We start from the raw sequence: 24,135 nt of genomic DNA on the forward strand, positions 1-24,135 counted from the left end.
CCTCCAGGGCTTCCTTCCTCACCCCCCAAACGAGGATGACACTCTCTCCCTGCTGTGGAAATGAAGCTGGGTGTGCATTAGCACAGCGCATAGTAGGTTCTCAGGAAGTGTCCTTCATCCTTTCCCAGGTTCCTGTCCATCCATTTTCCCAGGACAACAGTCCAGCTTCTTTCTCCAAGACCGGCCCCAACTGGGACAAAAGATCACTGGTGTTCCAGGGTATGTCTAAGTGGGCCTCCGGCTGGCCTGTCCCTCTCCTACTTTGCAGAAAACCAGTTAACACCAGTGTCCCACACCCCTGTCCCCAGTTCCCCTCCCCGAGCATGGGATCTCTCCGCTCAAGTTCAGCTCCGTGCCAACCTGTTTTACAGGCAGAACGTCCTCTCTCTGCCTGCCCCCCCAGGAGTCCCCACAAGTGCCTGAGCATCACCCAAATCTGGCCTCCGCCAAAGGCTGCAGCCGCTGTTGTACTCTCTTGACAAATTGAGCCCGAAGCGTTAAGATCGCTTCTGTTAGAACTTTCTAACAGTGTCATAAATCTTTTATTAACATTTGGTATTATACTAATTAAAACTGTTCTCTGTATGTATTATTAATTCCTGTAGCACTTCTTGCTGGGGTGACATTTTTAGCCAGCTAAGCAGAATGGAGCACAGTAAATAAGAAGAAACTCATTTCCAGACAATTAGCCTTGCAGAAAAATAAGTTGGTTAATGGAAGGCTTGATGATTACAAATTTTACCTAAATAAACAGGGTATCTTAATGGTAACTCTTCAAGCTAAGTAAACAGATTGGGGTGGTAATGTCCTAAGCAATACTTAAATGTAACTGTTTAATAAATTGGTAAATTACTCATTTCATCTTAGAACAAAATGGTAATACTGTAGTAATAACCTAGTATATATTCCGTAAATATGAAGCATTATCACTTTAGCTCTGTAGAAATCACCACAGTGATATGTCAGCATTGATCTAAAACTGCAGCATTTTATCTCAAGTTTATTACCCATTTTTGAGAATCGCTGAGATTTTCAGAGCATAATGGCAATAAAAGAAGAATTTAAAAAGCGCTTTAATGTGCATAAGTTAATCAGAGGTATCCTCGGGGGGAAAAGGAAATTTGGTAAAACATGAATTATAAGCATCATTTAAACTTACTTTGGACACTAGAGATAATAAATGGCACCATAATTTAGAAATAGCTTTTAACATCAATGACGGTAAGTACCACTTTACTGTTCATAAGAATTGCAGAGCGGTGGTGCTGAGGCCAATTTTATTAGCCATTTTTTTCTTTATAAAAGCAATCCAGCCCTTTCCACAACTGAGGAGACAGGAACAAGAGTTACGTGCTAATATGCAAAATGCATTTAAGTTTTTTGAAATAGAGAATAATAAATTGTGCCAAAAGATAGAGTCTGGAGACAAATGAATGATCATTTAAAAAGAATAAGGCACTCGCAGAGTTTACATATTTGGGGAAACTTGATAAAAAAAAAAAGCCAACAAATTGTTCATACATTTTCCCATTTGCTAGAGCAAGCGGGGTGCTTTCAAATCTGGGAGATGAAGTCATAAATCCCAGCGATTGGAGATGCTGCAACAGGAATGTATTTCTGCTAATTGTCGCCATTGACAAATCACTTTTAAACTATATACAGAGCAGGTTCAACTTTCTTCTCAGAGCAGGAGAGCAACCTTCCTGCAGGGAAGTCTCAGATCCAACCTCTACTTACCAAGCACATGAAGTCATACAGTTCAAAGGTAGGGACCTCACGCTACTGGGGGACAGTCGCCAGGATTCCACCAGCCACCTACTATGCACACAGTGCTGTGCTGAGCATGATGGGGCCTCAGGAGAAGCTTGTCTACAGCAGCCCAGAGCCAGGCTGGCAAAACCTGGTTTATATGGAAGAAGCAAATCTAAGACACCTGCCCAGACCCTGCCTTTCTGGATCTAGTAACTCCAGGTTCAAGGTCTTTTGCTTTTCCACCTGATGAATTTGAGGACACACACACACACACACACAAATCCACTTTGCTTGATTACAAAATCTTAGCTGCATCTAGCACAAATGCCCCTTCCCTCCTCTGCTGTAGAACATGTCCTGTGTAAAAGGCCTGGGGACTTCACAAAGGCAGCGCCCTCTAGAGGCTGGTGGGGACAGATGCAAAAGTGCCCTGAAGAGAGGGGGGGGGGGGCAGGAGGGAAGGACCAGTCAACAAGGAGCAGCTCCGGGCAAAGAGACGTTCCTGTGTCCTGCAGGCAGAGAGCAGGTCCCCAAGTCCCCAGCGCACTCAGCCACGAGTTCTCTGTGTCCCTCTGGCTTCCAGACACCCTGTCATTGTCCACTCATTAATTTCTGGCTCTCAGAGACAGCCCAGGAAATATCAAGTTTGCCTGGCCTCCTCTCCGGAGCAGCTACATTTTGTGTAAGAACCACCTGCCATCTAACTGCATTGGCCCCCTCTCCCTAGAGCACCCGGCTGTGGTTGGAGACTTCAAGGTCAAATTTTGAGAAGCTCTGGGGCACCTGGACTATAAGTTAGAAGACCGTTGTGTTCACACACTTATGAGACCTTGGGCAAGTATGCTCTAAGAAATTGCTCAGCCTTAGTTTTTTTAATCTGCACAATGGGGTTACAAAACTGTTTTATATGATTATCATGAGGACAATGTGAGATCCCAAGTACAGAGCTTGGCACACAGTAGGTGCCAACACTCATTAGGATTCTTCACCCTCTGCAGTCAAGAATACCTGGATTCCAACCTATACCATATGTGACATCAGTAGGTCATTTAAACATTACCAAACCTCAAATTTCTCAAGGAATATTAGGGTCTATCAGCTTTCTTTCTAGCCTTATTCCAAGGGTTAAATGTGTAAAATGCTTAGTCCCCAACCTGGTTCACAGTAGGTGTTCTATAAATGTTACTTACTATTACTGTTTAATAAACATGTACTGAGCGCCTGCATTGTGTTAAACATCAGTCACCAAAAGAAACTGAAGCCACAGAGTGCAGGAGAGTGCCTTGTTGCTCTCAGGATAACTGGCCACCATTTCTGAGGAAAACAAGAACAACATTTGTGTTGTGAGGATTCACCTACCACTAATAATAACAGGAGGGGATATATCCTGACGATGCAGAATGGGAATACTGAGGCTCAGGAGCTAACATGGAATAGCAAAGCTGTGATTTTAACCCAGTCCTGTAAAAAGGCCCATGGATGTTGTGGGTGTTTTGGTGCAGGATATAGAGCCCATTAGGTGCCATCTTTCTTCCCTAGAGCTGGAAGTCCTCAGGTCCCACAGCCAAGCTGTCACACTGCCACTAGCAAGGTTTCACTAGAGGCTGCTTTTAGCCTGGGCTGGGTAGGAGCTGGGTAGCGGAAGTTTCCAGAATCCCTTAGCTAAGCCACAGGAACCAGCACCTTCCAACCACCTTCAGGGGGCTCAAAAGAGAAAAAAAGAGTGTATGATGGTACTGGCAGCAGCGAAATGCCAGAAAAAAATTGAAATGTGATGCAGAACTGTGTTTTATGTCTGACTTTAAGGATGCAATATTCAAATGGGTCAGAATTCCCCTTTGGCAGTCACAGGAGACCCTGGCTTCAGGAACCAGGAGGTTTGAAGGGCCTCAGTGGATAAAAGCCAATGAACTGGAGTCGCTCCACCTCCATTAAAAGTCCTGACACCAGAGGGGCCTTTGAAAGGACTGTCACTTCCCAGAACATCAGTTTTCCCCATCTGCAGAATGGGGGTTACAATGACCACACCTCCTCAGGTTTTCATGAGGTTTCCATGAGAGTGTGCAGGTGCTGTCAAAAAAGCTGGGCCTGTGCTCTCGGGACTCACCATGGGTGGTGCAGGCATCTGCAGCCCTGAGAGACTCTCAGAGGTGAGGGCAGGCACCCCTCCCTTCTCTGCTCAGACAGGTCCCAGCAGTACCTCCCAACAAACTTGAAACTGGAGGCATTAATTAAGTCCACCGGACTCAGGGCCCCCTCTGTGTCCCTGGGTTGGATTTCCTCTCTCCCCGCCCCCCACCTTCCTGAGTCTCACTGCATCCTAGGAACAAAAGTGCCCCAGCTGTGGCGGCCCAAGCAGCAGATGCACACTCGGTTGTTTAGCATACGGGATATTCCCTGGTGCAGCACACCTTCTCCAGCCCCAGGCACCCTGCTCGCTGGGACCCTCCAGGGTTAGAGGGAAGGACTCAGGCTGGGTCTTTTCCTGCTGCTTCCCTCTGGCAGGGGCGAGGAATGAATTCTTCCCCAGTGGGGAGGAAGGAGGGAAGGGATGTGCTGCCCACTCAAGTTCCAGGGCCTCCAGAGTTTCCGCACCTCCCAGATGAGCCCACTGATCAATAGGGCTGCAGAGCAAAGCCAAAGCGTTGCAGGTAGTGGGCTAGCGCCTGAGGTCTGGAGGCTTTTAAAGGCAATCTAAGGTTCTAGCTCTGCTGGGCGATTTGGTTTCTTAAAATCAGGGGAGTCTGGGTCAGCACAAATCTCTATAATGAACCCGGCTGGTGGGGCTTCCCAGGCTGCTCTGTGTGCTTGGCGTAGGTCCTTCACTACCGGCCCATCGAGTGCCTGGGTGCACATCATGTCTGGAGCCAAGTCAGAGCCAGGGTAAACCTCCTGCACCTGCTGCCCTTTCAGCTTCACAACTTTGCATCGTAGACTGGGAACACAAGACCTTTCTGGGGACTCAATGGGGTAGAAAGTAAGGGGGAAATGGCTCAAATACTCTCCCATTCCACCTCCTCTATTGGAAGCATACCAAAGGGGTTTAATAACTTACTCCTTAATTGGTAGCCAGTCTGGCTGAGAACAGTTGTTTCAACTCAAATGAGGGGCAGATACCAGCCTACACATGACACTAAGATACTCACAAGTTTGACGAGATCAAGCCAGGTCTGGTCTCCACCGTTAGAGGAGGAGGAGAGCTGACAGTGGAGGACATTGCTCCATGCCTAAGTTTTCCTCCCACAGAGTGACACTTCTGATGAACCCCCCATGTCATTAGTAGGTGCTTAATTAGATGTTTATCCAAGAATAGATTTTAAATGCTTTAAAAATGATAGATTGATCACTAGCTTACTGAAGTCACTTTCCCCCTCCACTTTCTCTGGGGCGCCCTATTTTTACCGTTTCAGAAACCAAGATGCAGAGACAAGCCACTATCTCAGGGACACACGGAAAGGGAACAACAGAACTGAACGGAGGACGACTGGCGCCCTGGGTGTCGTGAGGAAGGCACGGATCGGGAGAGCAGTTCCGCGAGGATTTTCAGTCTGAATCAAGGCCGTGGGCGCCTGTGTCTGAGCGTCGCTGAGGGAAGACGCTCCCGACCCGACGCAGTGGGTGCTTGGAAATGGAGGGGTGCATTTAGCTCTTCCAATGAGAAACTTTCACTTTTCCAGCATGTAGGCGCCTAAGGCACGTCTAAGGTTCTCCCGCCTCGGTGCACAAGGTTTTAGTGGCCCCGAGGATGAGATGAGGATTTTGTTTAGGGTTCTCTGGAACCTTTTAGCGTGCTGGCTAATTTAGGCCCTCAAGGAAGCCAGAGGCCACATTCTACCGCCCCTAACCGGAGCACCGGGCCCTGCTGCCTTGAAGCTGGGTGCACTGCTTTCCATAGCCGGGGCCGAACAGCCTGGGCTGGGGACAGCCTGGGCCGGGGCGGCGGGAATGTCTCAGCTGGCGGCCGATAGAGCACCGCGCGTCCTTGGACCTAGGCTTCTCCGCCCCAGCTGCGCGCCACCCTTCCTGAAGCTGCCGAGGCTCACAGGCGAAGTTGCCCGCCCCAGAGGAGCAGCGCGGGCACTGGTCTCCGGCTAGAACTCTCGGAAGCCGCGGTCAAGTCTCACTCTTTCTGCACCGATGGCAAACGTGGCCCATCGGGCAAGCCTGTGAGGCAAGAGAACGAGGCGTCCCCGGAATTCGGAGACCTAATCCACCGCCTCGCCAGAGCAGGAGAAGCGGGGACCCTGTGTCCGGGTGGTTTTAGGAGTCCCCGAGCCGCCTCCCATCCTTCACTGTGCCAAGCTCCATTCTCCCCCCGACACGCACACGCACACGCACGCACACCCACCTCCCCACCACTGCAGGGAGCAATTATTTGGGGGACAAGAACGTCGAGCCGCTGTGTCTTTGCGACCTGAAACTAATTTCGGAACTTCTCTGAGCCTTATTGTTTCCGCCTTGCAAATTGGGGAGGGGCGGGCAAACCTCGCAGGTGCGCGAGTCCTCCTAAATCCCACTGTGTGCGGAACTCCCGGGCGGCCTCAGCTGTCCAAGGAGCCGCTGAAGCAGCACCATTCCCACTTGCAGAGGCGGGCGGCTGTCCCAAGTTCCCTGCACCCTTTCTTTAGACCGTCCCCCAATCCCGGCCTCTACTAGTCGTACAGCCTCCCAAGGAGAACTGAGAGAGCCTAACTCCCTCTCGGCCTGGAAGCCTCGCCCTCCTTGCCTACGTCTTGACGTCTTCGTACAAGCCTGCCCGCCTCGGTACAGCCCTGAAGCCAGGGCATCCGGAGAACCCGCGCGACTGGTGGGTACCGAGGGCGAAGCTGCCTCTGGTCTCCTGGCCTGCATCTGTAAAATGGGCGTGGCTTAGGAGCCGCTGGACCCGAGGCCCAGGAAGGCCAGCTGGAAAGGCGGCGAGGCGACGACCCCAGCTTGTCTAGACGCGCGCTGTTTCTCGTTCTCAATTCCCTCGGCCACCAACCTGGGCGCCCACACACCCGCCGGCCTCCGGAGACTCGCCAGGGCCTACGGCTGGGAGAAGATCGCTAAGCAGGCGACCCTTCGTGGCCTCCCGGACTACTCTAGATTCCTCTCCTCTTAAGCTCAACCTCAACAGGGCTTGCGCCACCTGAATATGAACGCGCTAGGAGCGGAGACCCAGAGCCGTCTCTAAGCCCGGTGCCCTGAGACTCCCAGCAGAAAGGACCCCTAGAGGTTCTGCACATCGGGAGTAGGAGGTAGGGCGCTACACAAGCCTTGCCCTTCTTGGCAATCGATCCTACCCACTGGGGGCGTCCACACTGCTCTGGCTACACACGTGTGGGCTCAGTCCTCTGACTCGAAGAAACCCCTCGCCTGTCTCTGGCTCGGCAAGCCTTGGCTGGGGCAAAGTGCTCAGAGACCACGGCCCTGGGTGAAGAGCCTCAGAGAACACCAGGTCCTCAACCCGTTGCCTGCATGGGCGCCCACCACCAGAGACCTTTTGTGCAAAGCGAGGGGCCTGAATGAAACAAAAAGACAACGTGGGTGTGTTCCCAAAGAGTTCTAAGAAACAAGAGGACTGCCCTGGCAATATAACACAAATTATTTAGAAAAGCAAAACAGTAGACCTTATTATGAAGCAATAGAATTCAATGGAGGGGAATTGAAAAGTGAGGCCAGGCCCCAAGGAAGGGGCTGCTTAGCCAGCAAAGAAGGTGTCTCTCGTCCTCAAAGGGCCAAACTTTTCAATCGGACTTTTTGGCAGAGAGAATGAAATCATTTCAGGAAAACACTCATGGAAAAGACCCGAATCCCCTAGTCACCCTGGTTCTTCCCTGTGGGTCTGAATATCCCCACCCAGAGGCTCAGACTCTGGATTAGTCGGGCTTTGGGGTGAAGGTGAGGGTCGCAGAGCTGGGAGTTTGGAGGTGTGTTTCTTAGTCGCCCTCCCCTTCCTCCAGCCCAGCAAGTGCACATAATCCTTCAGCCCGCATATAACGAAGACTCCCAAATACGGAGCCCACAGGAAGGCACAGGGCCGGGAAATGGGTGAGCTGGGGCTGCGCCTGGGCGGCTCCTGGGCCCCTGGGACAGACATCCCCCGACAAAGTGCTTAGCCTTGGGGAGCGACTGGCAGCTAGGCCTGGGGGAGGGAGGAAGGGAGGAGAAAAAGAAGGGAAAGGAGACAAAGTCAGAAACACAGGCAAAGAGATTCTGGAAGCCGAGACAAAAAGAGAGAACGGTGGGGTCTGGTGGGGGGGGGGGAGGGAGAGAAGGGAGACAGAAGTCAGCCTGGGAGAGGCAGAGAGAGGATGTAACAAAGAAATGGGTGCAGAGTAGTTAAAAACAATAGAGAAGGAACCTCGTAGAGAAGCGGAAAACCATGACAAAAGGAAAAAGATAAAGTAATAAAAAGACCAAGAGTAACAAGCTAAGAAAATAGAGAATATCCTAGAGACATAAAAAAAGAGGCCAGGAAACATGAAACTTTTCTAAAAGAAATAATGATTAAAAACAAAAATTAAGGGGCAAGGGGAAAATTTTAGGGCCGTCCTGGGTGTATGTTTGTCGTTGTTAGAAGGGGCCACCTGCTCTTTATCTCGCAATCCCGAAATGTCCACCTAACCGCGGCTGTAAACCTGGGAGGACACGGCCAAGCGGCGGCTGCCCGCAGGCTTTGGGTTTGGGTGTTCCGGGCGCCCCGCCCCCTCTGGTCCAGCGAAGCTAAGGAGGCTGCAGTGACGTCACATGACGTCACACCCCACCTGGGGTCTCGCACAAACCCGAGAGCCAGCCGGGACCCTGGGGTTGTGCCTTGCTCTTGCTCTCCAGGCGTTTGGACACCCTGGACATGCACCCGCTCTGCGCTCACAGGGCGCCTGGAAACCCAAGAGCCAGGTCCACGAGTCAGGCCAGCGGCCTCGAGAGTGTGTCGTGTGTCGGAAGGGTCCGTGCTTTCCCCTGCCTTCTAGGGAGTTAGATGCTATTCCGTATCCACCACCCGGAGAACGTGACCTGGCGACGGCCTAGATACCAGCCCAGGCCTGGCCTTCCCCTCCTCAGCTCTCCTCGGCGCTGGTCTTTGACCTCCAGTGCCTTCCCAAGGCCCTTCCCCGTCCCCTGGCTCACCCGATTGCGGGCAGCCGGCACCAACTGACCTGCACCGCGCATCCTCCGCGGGGCCCGGGGCTGGGGTTCGAGTTGACACGAATACCGGAGAACCTCGGGGAAGTGGACGTGCCCCCGCACACCACCGCTCGGCTCCTACTGTGCAAGGCCGGGGGGTCGCCGAGCATGATTGGAACGAAAACGAAATAAAAGCGGCGTTAAGTGAAATAGCTAACTTTTTTTATTAAATAAAACGACTTAAATAAAAGGAACGGAAAAGGAGAGGAGTGATCCCAGGCTAAACCCGGGGTGCCCCGGCCCCTGGCGCTTCCCCCAACCGCCAGGTCGGCTGCCCCTCCTCCAGCGGCCCCTGCAGGGGAAGCAGGTGGCCGGTTTCTAAAGAAAAAAAGCCAAAACTTTTTATTATTTACACATTTGGGCAAAAGTACAAAGTATAATACAGGCGCCCAGCCCGGGGGTGCGGGCGGGGGGCGGAGAAACGTAAGGCGCTTTCTTTGTCAGCCCGGGACGGGGCGGGACGGGGCGCGGGGTGGGGGCTCGGATTGTGCAGCCGCGCGGAGCCCGGCCCAGCCCCCCTTCGTGGCCGGCGGGTGTGCGGCCGCGCCCTAGGGCCTCCTGGAGCTTGGCGGCCCCTTCCCCTCTCGGCCCCGGTTCCCCCCAGCCCGGCTGAGGGTCCAGGGCGCCCCGCCAAGTGGGGCGGCGATCAGTGGAGACGTAGAACGCTGGTGGCTCACACCAGCGAGGTGACGGCGGGGACCTTGGAACTATCCTCCTCCCAGGGTTGCAGATTCTGCAGAGCAAAGAGCGACGAGTTGTGCAGACAGAGCGGGTCGGGCTGGATGGAGTCGTTGAGGCTCTTTTGGAAGGCGTCGTGTTGCAGCTGCAGCATGAGCCGGCTCGCCTGCTGCCGCTCCGCCTCCCGCTCCTCCGCCGTCTGCCGCCTGCACCGGGGGAGGGAGAGGGACAGCACTGTCAAGCTCCCGGCACTGCGGGGCCACCGGCGCGGCCCCGGCCCTCCCGGGAGCGGAGGCCAGGCAGGAACCTCGAGGCATAGAGCCCGTTTGCCTCCGGGCTCGATTTACTCCGCAGGCCGGCGTGTAGGGAGACTGGACTGGGGCCGTTTGTTTTGTTGTGCACCGCTGGGGCGCCTGGAGGGAACTCGCCCGCCACCCACCTGCACGCTCGGATATTGTGGCTTCGCCAACAATAAAGACCGTTTCTTTCTCGGGATAACGGGGGCAGGGCGTGTGAGTAACTGACTCGGCCCTGCTGGCAGCAGGGTCACTGGGATCCACGAACGCACGAACTGGCTGTGCACTGCCAGCGCGGCGTCCCTGGGCGGGTCAGTCTGATCCAGTTCTCCCAGGCCCTGCTTGGAACCCCTTTCCTGGGTGCCAGGGCTTCGCTGTTTACCGGTTAGATCGAAAAAAGAGTTTGGATAAAAATGGGACTGGAGTGGGGCAGGAGGGGGCCGCCAGCCCTCTGGGATAGTCGGAAATCCGAGAGGGAGAACTCGAATGGGGAAGGGAGGGGAGTGGACTAGAATGGGGGAGGCCCGGGTGTGTGTGTGTGTGGCGGGGGGCAGGTGAGGGGGACACGAGTGAGTGCCGGAACAAAACACAGAACGATTTGGAGGGACTCAGAGATGCAGTTGGAGATGGAAGAGAAGCCAAGGCGTGGAAGAGACGGGAAAGCAACAGCCAGAAAGGCGGCCAGGAGGAGATAAAATCCGTTAGGGAGGGGGAGGCGCAGCCCCGGGGAGTTGGTAGTGGGTAGCGCGGGTAAGTGGGGAGAGCTAGGCTGCCGCGCGGGGCGGGGCAGGTGCAAGGTGGGCCGGGCCGGGCCTCTCTCACCGCCACTTGGTCCTCCGGTTTTGGAACCAGGTCTTGACCTGCGCGTCCGTCATTTTGAGGGACTTGGCGAGCGCCGCCCTCTCGGCCGAGGCCAGGTACTTCTGGCGATGGAAGCGCTTTTCCAGCTCGCAGATCTGCACCCGGGAAAAGGACGTCCGAGGCTTCTTGCGCTTGGGCGGCGTCCGGTTCTGGTAGGGGTGGCCGATGCGCCGTGTCACCGTGAAGGGCGTGAGCGCGGCCGCCGCTGCGGAGACACACGAGGCCCCCTGAAGCCCAGCCTGGCTCGGCCACCGTTAGGCCTCATGTAGACCGGTGGAGCCCCGTGGAACAGAGTACTCCTGTGTTTTGCTGGTCCCACGCGTCCCCAGCAGCACCAAACCAGTCGGGAGACGCCCCCGCCCCCTTCCTCCTTCCCCGGGACGCCGATTTATTTTCCCCGCAACTCTCGGATTCCCCTCCCCTCCAAGGCGGCCTGGGGCCCTGGACACTGAGGCCTCCGCCGCGCTTGGCCTCTGGAATCGTTTCCGGGAGTGGAGCGCATAGGGCGCGGCGCCTCTGGCCCCGAGAGGGCCGAGGCCTGGCGCCTGTTCACCCGTTCTGCTCACCTGTGAAGCGGTCTTTCACAAAGCGGCGGCTGCTCTCCATCCAGGGGAAATTGAGACCACCCAGGCTGGAGACCGTGGGCACGGAGGGCATGGCGGGCAGCGCGCTTGGCAGAGGCGGCGGCACGGCCCCGGGCAGCGGCCTGTGCGCTGGCACCCGGATCACGCCGGCGGGCGCTAGGCTCAGGTTGACACTGTAAGATCCCGCGTCCTCGAACGGAGCGCCGAGGCCGGCAAAAGAGGCGGGCAGAGACGGGTACGTGGCGCCCGGACGGCCCCCGGGGGGCCCTCCCAGGTAGCTGGCGCCGTCGGGGCCCCGAGGGGCAGGTGCGCTGTCCTGGTCCGGGCTATTGAGGATCTGGTCGATGCCGAAACTGATGGGCTCGTGCGGGTGCGGGGTCTGCGCGCTGGCGGGCGCCTCCATCCTGGGCGGGCGGAAGGGCTGGGCTGGGCTGGGCGGGGAGGCGGCTGGATCCCCGTTACCGCGCGGCCATGGAGCGCCCGGCGCCTCTCGTCGCACTGAAACTTTGCCAAGAGTGCGCGGGCCCGACAGGCTCTGTGTCATCTTTCTTGAACCGAACCTGGAGTTTCCGCTGCTAATTCCTCTCCCGCCGCAGCCATTGGCTGCGATCAACAAGCCTCTCTTCTCTCATTGGCTCCCGGCTTTCAATAAAGGCCTAATTCATGGAAATAGGAGCTTAGGGACTGTTCCAAGGTGACATCATTTTAACAAACGAACAATAGGTCAAATTTATTAGCCGGGATAATGGGCGGCGGATATTAGCGCCCGAACCGCAGCCTCCCAAACCCGAAATCTAACGAAGCTGAAATTAGCAGACGCTCCCCGCTCCTCCGGGCCAGGGCCGCTTCCTGGCTGCCGCCTGCAGCGGGCAGGGCGCTCCGCTAGTGAAATTGTTTCGCCGAGGGGGTTTTCGTTTTCTCCTAAATTTTTTCATCTGAGCAAAACCCAAACCAAATGAATCTTTCCAGTTACAATGGAGTTGCAACCCCGGAACGATCCTGCGACGTCTGCGGAAGCCTCTCGGACTCGACCTCCGCGGGAGCAACGAAAGAGGCGCATCCCGGGGCGTAAGCTCCGCGCTCTCTGAGCGCGGGGTGAGGGGAGCACCGTGGCGTTCTCCCGCCACCGAGGACACCGACCCGTGTGGGGAGAATTCGCCCCAGCTGGGGCTTCGGCCGCGGCGTCGCGGCCACTTTGGAGACGCTCCCTGGCTCCGGCCAGGCGGACCGAGGCGTGACTTGCAGGTGCCCACGCGTGCGGGACGGGCTGGGCTAGGGACCCGAGAGCAACCAGTGGGGAGCGGAGATCGGCCGCTCGAAATTCGTTGCAAGGTAGATGGGGCTGTGGTCGTGCGTGGCGACCCGTCCGCGGTTCGGCAGGTTTGGGGACCTCGGATTCCCGAGTGGCAAAGACGGGGGAGGCTCAAATTTAGAGCAAATAGCGGGATTCTTCAGGAAATGCGAGCAGCGAGCCCCACCCGGCTCCGGTCCTGCCGAAGCGCGGGGACCACTCCCTGTTCTGACGGTGCCCCTGGGGGCTGTCCCGCGGGCCAAGGGCACAGGGCACAGAATCGCTCGCGGAGCGACGGTCACCTTCAGCTTCAGCCTCGGGGAGACCTAGAGAGTTGTTTCCTCCAGGCTATTTCTAAAATCGTTAGGGCAGACGCTGGGTCCCGCCCCTCTGGCCGGGCCTCTCCTCGGCGCTCTGGGTCTGCGGACAGTGGTGAGAGCTAGCATGTGCAGTTGGCTAGAGCGTGTTCAAATTTGGGTCAGGTCACTTCCTAACTAAGTTACCTTGAGCAAGTGACTCCTTTTTTTTTTTTTTTTTTGAAATGGGAAATAATGCGCGCATCGCCAGATGTTCGTGAGCCGTGAGCAAGATGTTGACGGAGTGCAGAGCCCGGGTGCTGGCCCAGAGTGGGCACTGGGCAGCCGCCACTTTGCCCCCAAACCTCCTCCCAGCGTGATGGTTGGGCCCTTGTTTATTTTGTTCATAGTTTTCTTTTATTCGCAGAGGTTCAGTATCTTGGAGAGAAAGATGAATTTGCCTACTGGTGGGGTCAGTTTCAGAAGACAGGGGCAGGACAGGAGGCTGTAGGTTGGGGATTCCTCATCTCTGCTCCTCAAAATCCAGGGGTGCGGGGGCGGTTTCAGCATTTGCCTGCAGTCCCCTGGCCTGGGTCTGGAGTTAGGTCATTAGCCCGCTGTGTGACCTTGGGCAAGTTGCTGGCCTTTGCAGAATCTGTGTTGGGTGGAGACTGTAAGACCTGGAAACAGTGAGAGCAGGATGCCTGGGGGCTTGGCAAGGGCCCCTCACCCGCTTCCTGGGACAAGCACCCTCAGATAGGGTCTGTATCATTGCTCTGGCTCTGGGGGGGTGGGTGGGGCCTTGGGCTTCTAATTCAGGCACTGCTACTGGCAGTCTGGGGGCTGTTGGGTCCCTCACTGCTCCTCTCGGAGCCTTATTTTCCTTATTTGTAAAGCAGAAAGGGCATTGGCTACCCCCAGAGTGGCTGTGAGGACTAAATGAGAGAACATCTATGGAACAGGCTGTGGAAAACTCTGGCGATTATATAATACCTTTCATGGCAAGCAACTGTCCTTGGGAACTCAGAGCATGCCAGATGCCCGGTGGACCTTGTTTTTCACAGATTCCTGTGAGGTAGGGGGGCTATGGATCCCAGGTTTTGACTAGTGAGGGAACTGAGGCTGAGTTTGCGTGAGGGACCCACCTGGGGACTGCAGTTGGTCCCTCTCCAGCTCCATCTCCCTGCTGGCCTCCAGAGCCCTGCTCCTGCCATGTCTGTGCACCATTAAAACAGGGTAACAAGGCCCACCCCACAGAGTCCTGCAGCACAGAATTAGGGAGGTGAGGGTGGAGTGGCCAGCACTGCTCCCTCGGTGCCTGATTTAGAACTAGATTCCCTGTCCCTTCACCAGCTGGGGACTCCAAAGTCTTCATCTTCTGTGTGCCTGTTTCCTCATCTAGTAGAGAAACAGTACCAACCCTGTGGCTGCAGCGAGCTGGTGGGGGCACAGGTCCCAATCACAGTGCCAGCGTGGGTCAGGGCTCTGTCTCAGTGATTGGGCCCCAGCTTCCTGAGGCCCCTTGTTCTCAGGAACAGGAACTTTGGGCCACTGATCACAAGCCTCTCATTCCCAGGACAGAAGCTTTGATTAGGTGGCTCAGGAAGGCCATTAAGTTGGGGAAGGCAGAGGTCTGGGCCAGTGGTTCTCAAAGTGAGTTCTGCATCACCGGGGAGTTTGTTAGACATCAGAAACTCTGGGGCAGGCCTCTGCAATCTGTGGTTAACAAGCCCTCCAGGTGATTCTGATGTCTGCTCAAGTTTGGAAACCAGTGCCCAGAATATTGTCCATCTCATCCAAGTTTTCAAATTTATTCTTCTGACAGATGGAAGTCTCGTGTAACTTGAAACTCTCACGTGAATCTGTACTGACATCCTCCACTTTTCATCCTGAGTTGCTCATTGAGCCTCCCCTTGATCACCTTGCCAAAGCTTTGTCTATTTTATTGGTCTTAAAAAAAAAATGCCCTTGATTTCATTATCCTCTATTTTGTGTCATCTCTCATGAGTGTTTTTTCAAATTAATTTATTACTTTGAAGTGGGTATTTAATTTATGTTGCCATTTTTCTTTTTAAAAATAAATTCATCAAAATCTATGCATTTTCCTATCAGCAGTGTCTTGACCAAATATGTTGCAATATGATGCGCTAGACATGGTGGCGCATGCTGTAATCCCAGAGACTGGGGAGACAGAGGCAGGAGGAGTTCAAAGCCAGCTTTAGCAATTTAGTGAGACCCTAAGCAACTTAGTGAGACCCTGTCTCAAAAGAAAAAAAGGCCAAGGGCGGGTGGCTGAGGGGACAGACTGAGAATGTAGCTCAGTGGTAGAGTACAGCTGGATTTAATTCCCAGTACCAGGAAAAAAAAAAAAAAGGTTTTCATATGTATTTGGTGTCTCTGATACTGTAATTTTTGCAGCCCTTTGTCCCTGCTATCAGTTGAACAATGAGAAGGACATACACTGAAGGAGAGATTGGAAATGCAAATTCCAAAAATTAAGGAAATAGGGGCAAGGACTGCTGGGGATGCAGAGGCTCCTAGGCCACAGCATGTCTGGTCTGCATCTAGTCCCTTCAGGGAGTCCTGTAGGAGAGGGCAGGGCTTCTGGGATGAGAGGCAGGATGCTGGAATTTCCCACAGGTCTGTGAGCCAGGACACAGGAGGCCCGGGTTTCTCCAGGTTAACTCCAGCACTGACTCGTGTGTGAACTGGGATTCAATTGCCTTGTCTGTAAAATGGGGCAGAGATTGAATTAGGGCTAAGTGCATTTGGGTCGTCTACCCTGTTTGAAAGATTGATGAGAAGACACTGGCATACCCGCCATGTCTGCGAAGCCTAGGTGGGAGGCCTGTGGGCCTCCAGCTGTCCTCATGGAGGCTCTGAGGACACCTGCCCCCATCCATTCACCCACTCATACACTCATTTAGTCACTCTCCAAATATTTATTTAAGGAGCACCTGCTGGAATGTCCTGGACCATGTCCCAACCTGGGGACTCCCCTGCTGATGGTGGGAGTGGTGCAGCTCCAGCCTCTCATCACAGTCTGTCCCAGCAGGAGGACTTGGGGGACAAATTTTCCGAGGAGTTCTCAAGCGCACAACACTCTAAGCGGGAGGGAAGAACAAGCCATCAGGTGCTGGGTGCTGCTTGACCCAGTGCAGGTCACAGGCTTCAAGGACGATTGTCTTAGGGGAGTGAAGTGTTGGAGCTGGGATTTGAACCCTGGATTGTCTGGACTTCACGGCCCACTTCCCTTTGCCTCATTTCTACTTTGGAGTAGATAGTGAAGTTTCTAAGTCATGGGGCCAAGTGGGGAGGTGGGTAAAGGAGCCCAGGAGTGGGGGTGAGGGCTGGCCACCTGGAAGTCTGTCATCTCCCTGCTGGCTTGGGGGTTCCTTAGGACAGAAGGGTGTTGGTGGCATTGGATTCCATGTCCTGGGGCTAGGTCCAGGGCCTGGCCCACTGGAGGGTCACCATTAAGAGTTTGGTGTTAAACTGGACAGCTCGTAGCCAGGGTGGAAGAGGTGGAAGGAGAAAGGGTCAGGTTTGGGTGGAGGAATTGGTGTGTGCTCATTTTGGCTTTTCTCATGGCTGGTGCCTTTGTACCCTCCTGCAAGACCCCAACCAGACACCACCTCTCTGCCGGTCCTCCAAAGCCAAGCACCCCAAGTCCATCTCCACCCTGGCCCTGGCTGCTACCAGTACTGAGCTTGCTGGGTGTCCTGCTCACTAGCTGAGGGCAGAGGCTGGGTCTCCTTCTCTGATTTATCTGTCTGGGTGACTGAATGAGTCCAGGTCCTGAATGACTTCCAGGTCCCTGGGCTGGCCTTGAGGGGGTCATGCCTGGCCCGGAGGCTGGCAGTGGCATGACTGGCCCACTGGTCGGAAGGCTGGGTCAGACCAAGGTGCAGGGCAGGAGGGGGAGGGAGAAGGGACCCCCTCCCACACGTGGGGCTGCTGGGGGTGCAGAGGACATTCCAGCAGCCACAGTCGGTGCAGTGTGCTGAGGACTAGGCAGTCACTGTGGACAGTGGACAAGCACTTGTGTGGCTTTCCGGGGACCTCCAACTTGACTTGATCTCCCACGGTTCCTTCCCCCACCCATCAGCCATTTTCCCCATTTTGTGCTATACGACTCTCCTTCCTTCCTGACAGATTTCTCTACTAAATTTGACTTCGTTTCAACACTTTTGTTGGGCAAATTACATTAAGATGGATGTTGCAGGTACCCTTTATGGTTTATTTATTGTGATACTGTTTGTATCTCACGCTTATAAATAACTTATGTTATAGCTTTTGTTTGTGGAAATGTAACTTACATATTTTATTACGCTTTCTGTAAACCTCAAAAAGAATCTTGTCAAGGAAGCGCTCTTATCAGCAATCCAAACTACGGGATGTAAAAACCGACACTAACATTATTTTTTAATATGCCAAGGAGGCAGGTTACTCTTGCTGTAGTTGGAAAGGTTTGCTGTCATCGTAAACTTGCACCTCAATAAAACATTAAGAAGTCTCAGGAACGATTTTATAAAGTTCAGGGAGGAGGATGAATCGGTGGCAGAACCCACAGACACAACACAAAGGGCCCAGGCACTGGACAGGCCTCTCTGAGTGCTCGTCTCATCAGGAGCCAGGTCCCAGCAGTTCCATGTCGACACCCAACTCTCCCATTCTGACAAACTCTCCCAGTTTTGAAGGACCTGGCTCAAGGGATTAGAGTAGAAAAGAAACACAAATTTGTTTTGTTTCGCGTACCAGGGATTGAACTCAGGGGCACCCAACCACTGAGCCACATCCCCAGCCCTATTTTGCTTAGCACCTTGCTTTTGCTGAGGCTGGCTTTGAACTTGCAATCCTCCTGGCTCAGTCTTTTGAGCTGCTGGGATCACAGGCATGAGCCTTGGTGTCCTACTGAGGTCCTGACTTTGAATCCTGCCTTGTCCATTTTTTCTAATCATTGTGATCTTCAGTCGCTCTTTTATTCATCCTCTTCTAAGATGGGGATGATAATCCTTGACATTCTTATTGGGAAGCATTAAATGAGATAGAAACATGTGGCTAGGGGCCCCACCACCCTAGCTTCATGGTGTACCTAAGCAGTCAGGGCCAGGGTAAAGAGGTCCAGGGGGCCAAGAGGACTCTTTGGGCCACTCAGGTCATTATGCAGTGTAGGGACCCTATGTTCCTGTCTCGTCTTAGAAGGTCTGGATGGCCCTGCACGGCAACACAGAGAGCATCGCCAGGTGCTGAAGTCAGCGTGGGAGGAGGCAATGGGCCAGGCTGAGAGCCCTTCTGGAGCACAGGCCTGACCTGGAGCCCATGCTGTCCCAACAGCACATCTGCTTTACCCTAGCACCCTTTCAGAGGTGGCCGCGTCACTATGGGCATGTGGGCTCTGTGGTTGGCTGGTGGGGTTGTGAGCAGTTCTCCCTGGGGCTGAGTACGAGACGTCAGTCACCTTGGTGCTGATCAGACGAGGTCGCTCCCACATGGGTCTGTAGGTCTCTGCCCAGGAGTCCCTTCTGTCCCCAACCAAGGCAGACTCTCCAGGCTTGGGGGGGCACAGACCCAGATCAGCTTCTTGTGGGCTGTGTCCACCCACTACTGCCCCACTTCCTTTTCTTCCATTAGATCAGAATGGAATTTGGCCCTCCGTGGAAAATGAACCTTCCTTCCCAGTTTGAAGGGAGAAACCTGTGGTTGAAACTCCACCCATGTAGCCAGGGCCTGGTGGGAGCCATGGCAGACGGCTCTGAACAGGTTTCCAGGGACCCCAGCCTGCCTTTGTGAGCCCTCCCCTGGGCCTGGCTGAACCCAGTGACCAGGTGATAAAAGGCCTCCAGTGAAGGGAGATGGCAGGCTGGGAGTGTCCCTGGAGGATCTGGCTCCTGCCAGCAGGCCGGAGAGCGGGAGGCATGGCTGATAACCCTCACGCGGCCCCCAAGAGAACCAGAGCCAGGGAACCAGCCACTGATTCCTGACTTGCAGGAACTGTGGGGCAATAAAAATTATTTTAAAACATTAAGTTCTTGAGTAATTTGTTATTTAACAACAAGAAATTTTGAAAAGCAAATGGAAATGGGCCTAAATATGAAGTGGGTTCGTTCACCGTTGGAAGAGGCCAGGTATTCCTTTGGGGTGAGGCAGATCTGGGTTCAGGTTCTGCTTGTGTGACTTCTGTAACCCACAAACGATCTCTGAGCCTCAGTTTCCTTGTCTGCACAGTGGGGCCAAAGCTGCCACCTTTATAGGCTGTGACAAGGACTAAGGGAGATGCATCAAGGGCTCCCCAAGTGTGTCCCCTTGCTGTGCACGCTGCCCACGTGTGCTCCGCAAGCCACTGCTCCAAGCTCAGAACCATGACCAGGCCCTGCTGATGTCAGTGGTGGGAGAGGCCCCCCCAAGGCCAAGTAGAAAGCCCTCCTCACCTGCCACGGAACCCCCGGGACCCAGCAGTGTGGTAAAGAGAAGCGAGTGCACATTATCATTTTCTTGTGAACATTTTAATGCAAACAATATAGTGCTTTTGGATCCCAGACATTTGTAAAGAAAACAGTGCTGAATGGGATGAGGCTTCTAGGATGCATCTTTGTGGGACCAGTGCAGTTACAAGCCTCCAAGAAACAGGAATCCTTGTGAACTTCTCTTGACCGCTGAGGTTTACAGAGTCCAGAATTCGCCTTCTCAAGGAAAACAGAGTAAGGCCCGGGCTTCCTTATCCATTAAACACCAGAAGGAATCCCACCAGTAACAGTTTTCCGACTTCCTCCACAGGGAAGACGAACACTTTGAGCTAAACACTTTGCACTTTCATATGACAGGCCTGTTGCAAAGCTCAACTACCAAGAAGGGTTGAGACACACTAGTCTGAGAAATGAGATTACAACAGGAGCCTGTGGATGACTGCTTGCTCAACAGTAAGGCCGACCTTTCATGTCTTATCAAAAACAAAGGGCACTGTATTTATTATAAGCCTGAACCACGGACAGAGCAGTGAGACACAAACACCATCTGACAGTGGCGAGCTCAAATTAATAGCCTGGTTGCACAGCGGCAGGCTGAGCAGGCCCTCTGCACCTCTGGGCTGGACTGAGTCGCAGTCCCCCAGCAGTGCGGGTCTGTGTGAAGGGATGGGAACAGGTGTGCCCCGCAAAACCTCAACTGTAGCACCTAGAACTGTGTTGGGCGGCCCAAGAAAGTAGAGCTGCTCCAAATATTATATTTGAGTTCCTTGAGCTTCTCTTAAAAACTAAGAGCCAGAAGGCCAGGTGCTGCTGGACTGGAACTTTTTCCCGGGCCTACCAGACTCCTCCTGAAGAGCCCCCTGCAGCCTGCAGTCGCACAGCTTAACTCTAGACTCAACCACTCAGATGCAGGCGTTGTTTGTGAGTCGTTTGATTGTGTTAGTGTCTCTCAGCTCTATCGGAGGCTGCGGGGGGGGGGGGGGGGGGGGGACAGAGCCTGCAGCTCCCGGGGGAGGCTCCTTCCAAATGCCCACAGCCCAGAGTCCCCAAAGCGGCTTCTTGTAGACACAAAGCAAACTACTAATTTCACAGGTTCAAGTGGCATTTGTCTCAATGCAGGATCCGCACTGAAGTCTGCATCACCAACACGCTGACGGCCTTGACTGTAGAACCACCGCTGAATGCAAGGCTAGGCAAACCTGGGTTATTAGGCTCTTTGGTTAAATATCGCTCTATGTCCTTTCAGAGCACTGTGAGGGGGGAGAATGCTCTCGGCAGAAAGACTGAACATGTTTTGCTTTGTCAGAGCAAAGACCGAATTTACACTGTGTGTGTACTGTTATAAATTTGTGTAATTAGGCGAGACTTATAAAAAGGTAGGGAGTCTGTCATTTGTTTTGAAAACCAGATCCCCTTGGGCCAGCCAGCGCTGCTGTCCTGGTAGACTGCTCGGCATCCGGCAGGACTCGGGTCAGCTCATCATGTCCAGGCTGCATGGTTCTGTGTGGCCATCGCAGCGCAGGGCCTCTGCCACATCTCTTCTGAAGACAGACAGGTTCTGGGTGAACCTGCAGAGAGAAGCAGCAGTCAGAAGGAGGCTCCCTGTGCTGCTGGCTCCGCCCAGCCACCCCCTGCCATCGCTGCTCCACCAGCAGCACCTACCCCTGATCCTGCTGGAAAACAAGGGCTGCCGCCAGACCCACTGACGGCTGGGCCGCGTGCGTGTCTGTGGTCCTACTATTCAAAACATTTGTTAAAAACCCAACTCCATAGAGCGGCAGAGAATATAAAGAAAGGGACGAAAGTTTAGGTGCCAGGAGCTGGACGGAGCTTACACAGGAACGCACGTAATCACAAGTCTCTCCACAGGTAGGTGAGTACCCCCAGTTTACAGAAGGGAAACTGAAAACGGTGGTTGAAAAAGAGGGGGCCCCTGGGTGAATGCCTGATGTCTCCTCTTGGTGCCCAGTATGAGAGATACTTGGAGGGACTGCAGAGCTGAGGATTTAGCGAGCTGAGGCAATGTCCCCAAGACCCCAACACAGCGGCAGGTCTGAGGAAAACTCCCTGCAAAGGCCTGTTCTCCTGAACCCAAGGGCTGCCCAATGCCACTCCAGAGCAGCTCAGGGCTGCTCCAAGTTCCTGGTCCAGGCGAAGGAGCCTCCCCAGAGGCACCCAGGCTCTCCTCTTTTCATCAGCTCTCCCCGTGCAGCGCAAGGCTGGGGCACAGGTCACACATCCCACCTGACCTGGCCCTGTGTTACTGAGGCCAGGCTGGTGGCCACAGTGCACTGCTGGCGGATGACTAAGGACAGGCACTCCAAGGCCACAATCATGAAGGTGGCGCAGGCAGCTTTCCCCTGAACACACTCTCTTCCCCTCTCAAGGGCTGCTGTCCATGTCTTCCACCAGAGGGCCAGCCCCAGGACCACCTGGTGCCCACGGGCACGACCCAGTCTGCACGCAGCAGCCCAGTCAAAGTTTGTGAACTAAACGAATGAACGAATGGGCACGTGCAGCCTCGGTGGTGGGTTCAGCTCCTCCTATTTAGATCTCACTGGCAAGGACAGGCAGAGGAGGGAACCTACAACTGCCGCAGGTCACCTGCCCACGTTCCACCGTTACTACATCCTGCCACTTAAGCCCCAGAGTCGATGGTCATGGGCCCCATTTTACCGGCCTTTGCCACATGGCCTACAGGGGCAGGGATCACATTTAAATGGGGTCTGCGGTCTGGCCTCGGGGCCTGTGCTTGTTCCAGCCCTAGGAAGCCTCCCCTCATCCTCCTGGCAGCTTTGAGCTCTCCTGTTCAACTTTCCAATTACAGTTATTTTTCGTCTCTCTCCTGTTGGGTTAGAAACTAAAGTCAAGGGCTGTTTCATTCATCTCTGCATCTTTGTGTGATTCCCGGCACTTTGTTTGGAAGAAAGCAAACAGCAGTCACGTGCTCTGAAGGGAACTGAGCTGGCTCAGGGTCACCAGGTGTAACAGAAAACCCATGTCAACATGCGTGTTAAGTTAAGCACAGTGTCATGATTCTCAACAAGCCTGTCATCGGCCTCTCTGAGATGCCCTGCTGGGCAGTGCTCACCTGTCTCTGTTCTTGATGGACAGGTTCTGCTCCACTCCTTCCATCAAGTTCCTGAAGCACTGGGCAAGGACTTCCTGCTTGGGGAGAGGCTGGCTGTTTATCAGACTTGCTCGAAGTTCACTGAAATGCTATAGAAGACAGAAGCACGTCAGGGCTGTCACCCTGAGCTGTGTGGGAGGGCCAGGACCACTCGGATCCTTTTGGCCTGCTAAGCTCAAGAGTTTTCGTCTGGGTCTGTATTAAAATCTAACCCTGAGAGCAAACCTTGGCACAGACACATTCCCAAGTGGGGACAGCACTGTCCCTGCTCACAAAAATCTCTGTCTCTTGCTGGGGGGCTGGGGATGTGGCTCAGTGGCAGAGTGTCTGCCTGGCTTGGGAGGTCCTGGTCAATTCCCAGCACCACAAAACAACGACAAACTCTGCTGGCCTAATTTTTCCATTGTCACTGCTCAGGCTGAGCCCTTGACTGCTCTGGGGAGACTGACCCAGTCTTCCCCAGCTCATCTCCAGGCATCACAGAGGGGCTGAGAGGAAGGGCCCAGGCTGAGAGGAAGACCTTAGCCACAAGCACTTTGGGTGACCTGGGTGACTGAAGGAAGGGCCAAGGGTCTCCCCTCAGGCCTTATTGTCCTCTGGCTACAGAGAATCACTGCTCCAATGCCTTGGGGCTGTGTTCCAAGTCTCTGTGCTTGTGTATTAGAATGGGTGTGCTCGGCTGAGGCAGGGGATTGGAGGCTTTGCTGAGCTCTAGGAGAGACTACTGGCACTAAGGAAAACAATCTGTCTAACCCTCTCACAAATATCTACCCAGCCCCTTCTTTTCTGTCCCGGGTCTGTGGGCTTTTATACAAACAGCTCGGAGGCCGAGCACAGCTCCTGATCATGGCAAAGGGCGTAATTTCAGCACAAAGACCACGTTTTGCCAGGCATGTGTTCACCCTCCCAAGCCCAAGCAGCATGGTATTTAATTTCCATCATACATTAAAACAGCTCACATCAGAAACACACATAATTAATATGTAGTCAGACTAATACTTAAATACTATATATCAGAGGCATCACACTCAAACCACAATGCCTTCCTGAACAAGATCGGGAATGCACAAAACTACTTATTTTTCCCTCTTATAATGATGCAGTGACTCACACCAAATAGAAAATTATTAGTTTTTCATCCCAAACCATGAAATATTGCCTCCATCAGTAAAGTATAATATTGTGATGTCATAAGCTTTTTCTAAACACTGAATTTGCCCTTATTCCCTCTCAATCATTTTAAAAGAACTGCTCTCTTTTATAGAGCTTGGATTTAAATCACAATAACACTGAGGGAAGATGAATGACAGTGCTATTGAATGTGGCTAAAATTGGCTGCTTCAGCACAGGTGAATGATGGGACAGCTCTGCTCTTTTTGATATATTTTCTTCTTCTATTAGTTTCCTTCCAAGGCTGGGATTTTAGTTTGAATTTTAATGTATGCGGCTGCCTCTAATCTCCTGCTCCTTTCCCCAGTACTGTCTTATTGTATGGACAATTCATTCTCCCAAGCAGTAATGTACTGTTCCCACTGACTGCGGGGAGCAGGCGGGTTCAGGAGGAAGCTGGAGTGGCAGGAGGTGGCCCAGGGAGGCTGTGCGCTTCAGAG

General features: G+C 53.8%; 2 protein-coding genes across 2 annotated transcripts in view; both read right to left on the reverse strand.

Annotated features, from left to right (window-relative positions):
* Window positions 1-9,595: 9,595 nt before the first annotated feature.
* TLX3 (T cell leukemia homeobox 3) lies at window positions 9,596-11,885 on the reverse strand (the record flags this gene model as incomplete). The annotated part of the gene is made up of 3 exons (XM_081295966.1): window positions 9,596-9,806; window positions 10,719-10,962; window positions 11,324-11,885. 3 exons carry the CDS (start codon window positions 11,883-11,885, stop codon window positions 9,596-9,598), a joined length of 1,017 nt encoding a protein of 338 aa, XP_081152092.1.
* Window positions 11,886-19,438: 7,553 nt separating this feature from the next.
* RANBP17 (RAN binding protein 17) overlaps window positions 19,439-24,135 on the reverse strand; it is a 297,306-nt gene continuing 292,609 nt past the window's right edge. The window contains exons 27-28 of the mRNA XM_081277519.1: window positions 22,487-22,614; window positions 19,439-20,963 (exon numbers count right to left, since the gene is read on the reverse strand). Of these exons, the coding sequence (XP_081133645.1) occupies window positions 20,867-20,963; window positions 22,487-22,614 (225 nt within the window). The 3' untranslated portion in view covers window positions 19,439-20,866. The remainder of the gene's footprint in view (window positions 20,964-22,486; window positions 22,615-24,135) is intronic.

The sequence above is a fragment of the Spermophilus citellus genome (genome assembly GCF_964194105.1).
Source record: "Spermophilus citellus genome assembly, chromosome: 1".
Taxonomy (NCBI): domain Eukaryota; kingdom Metazoa; phylum Chordata; class Mammalia; order Rodentia; family Sciuridae; genus Spermophilus; species Spermophilus citellus.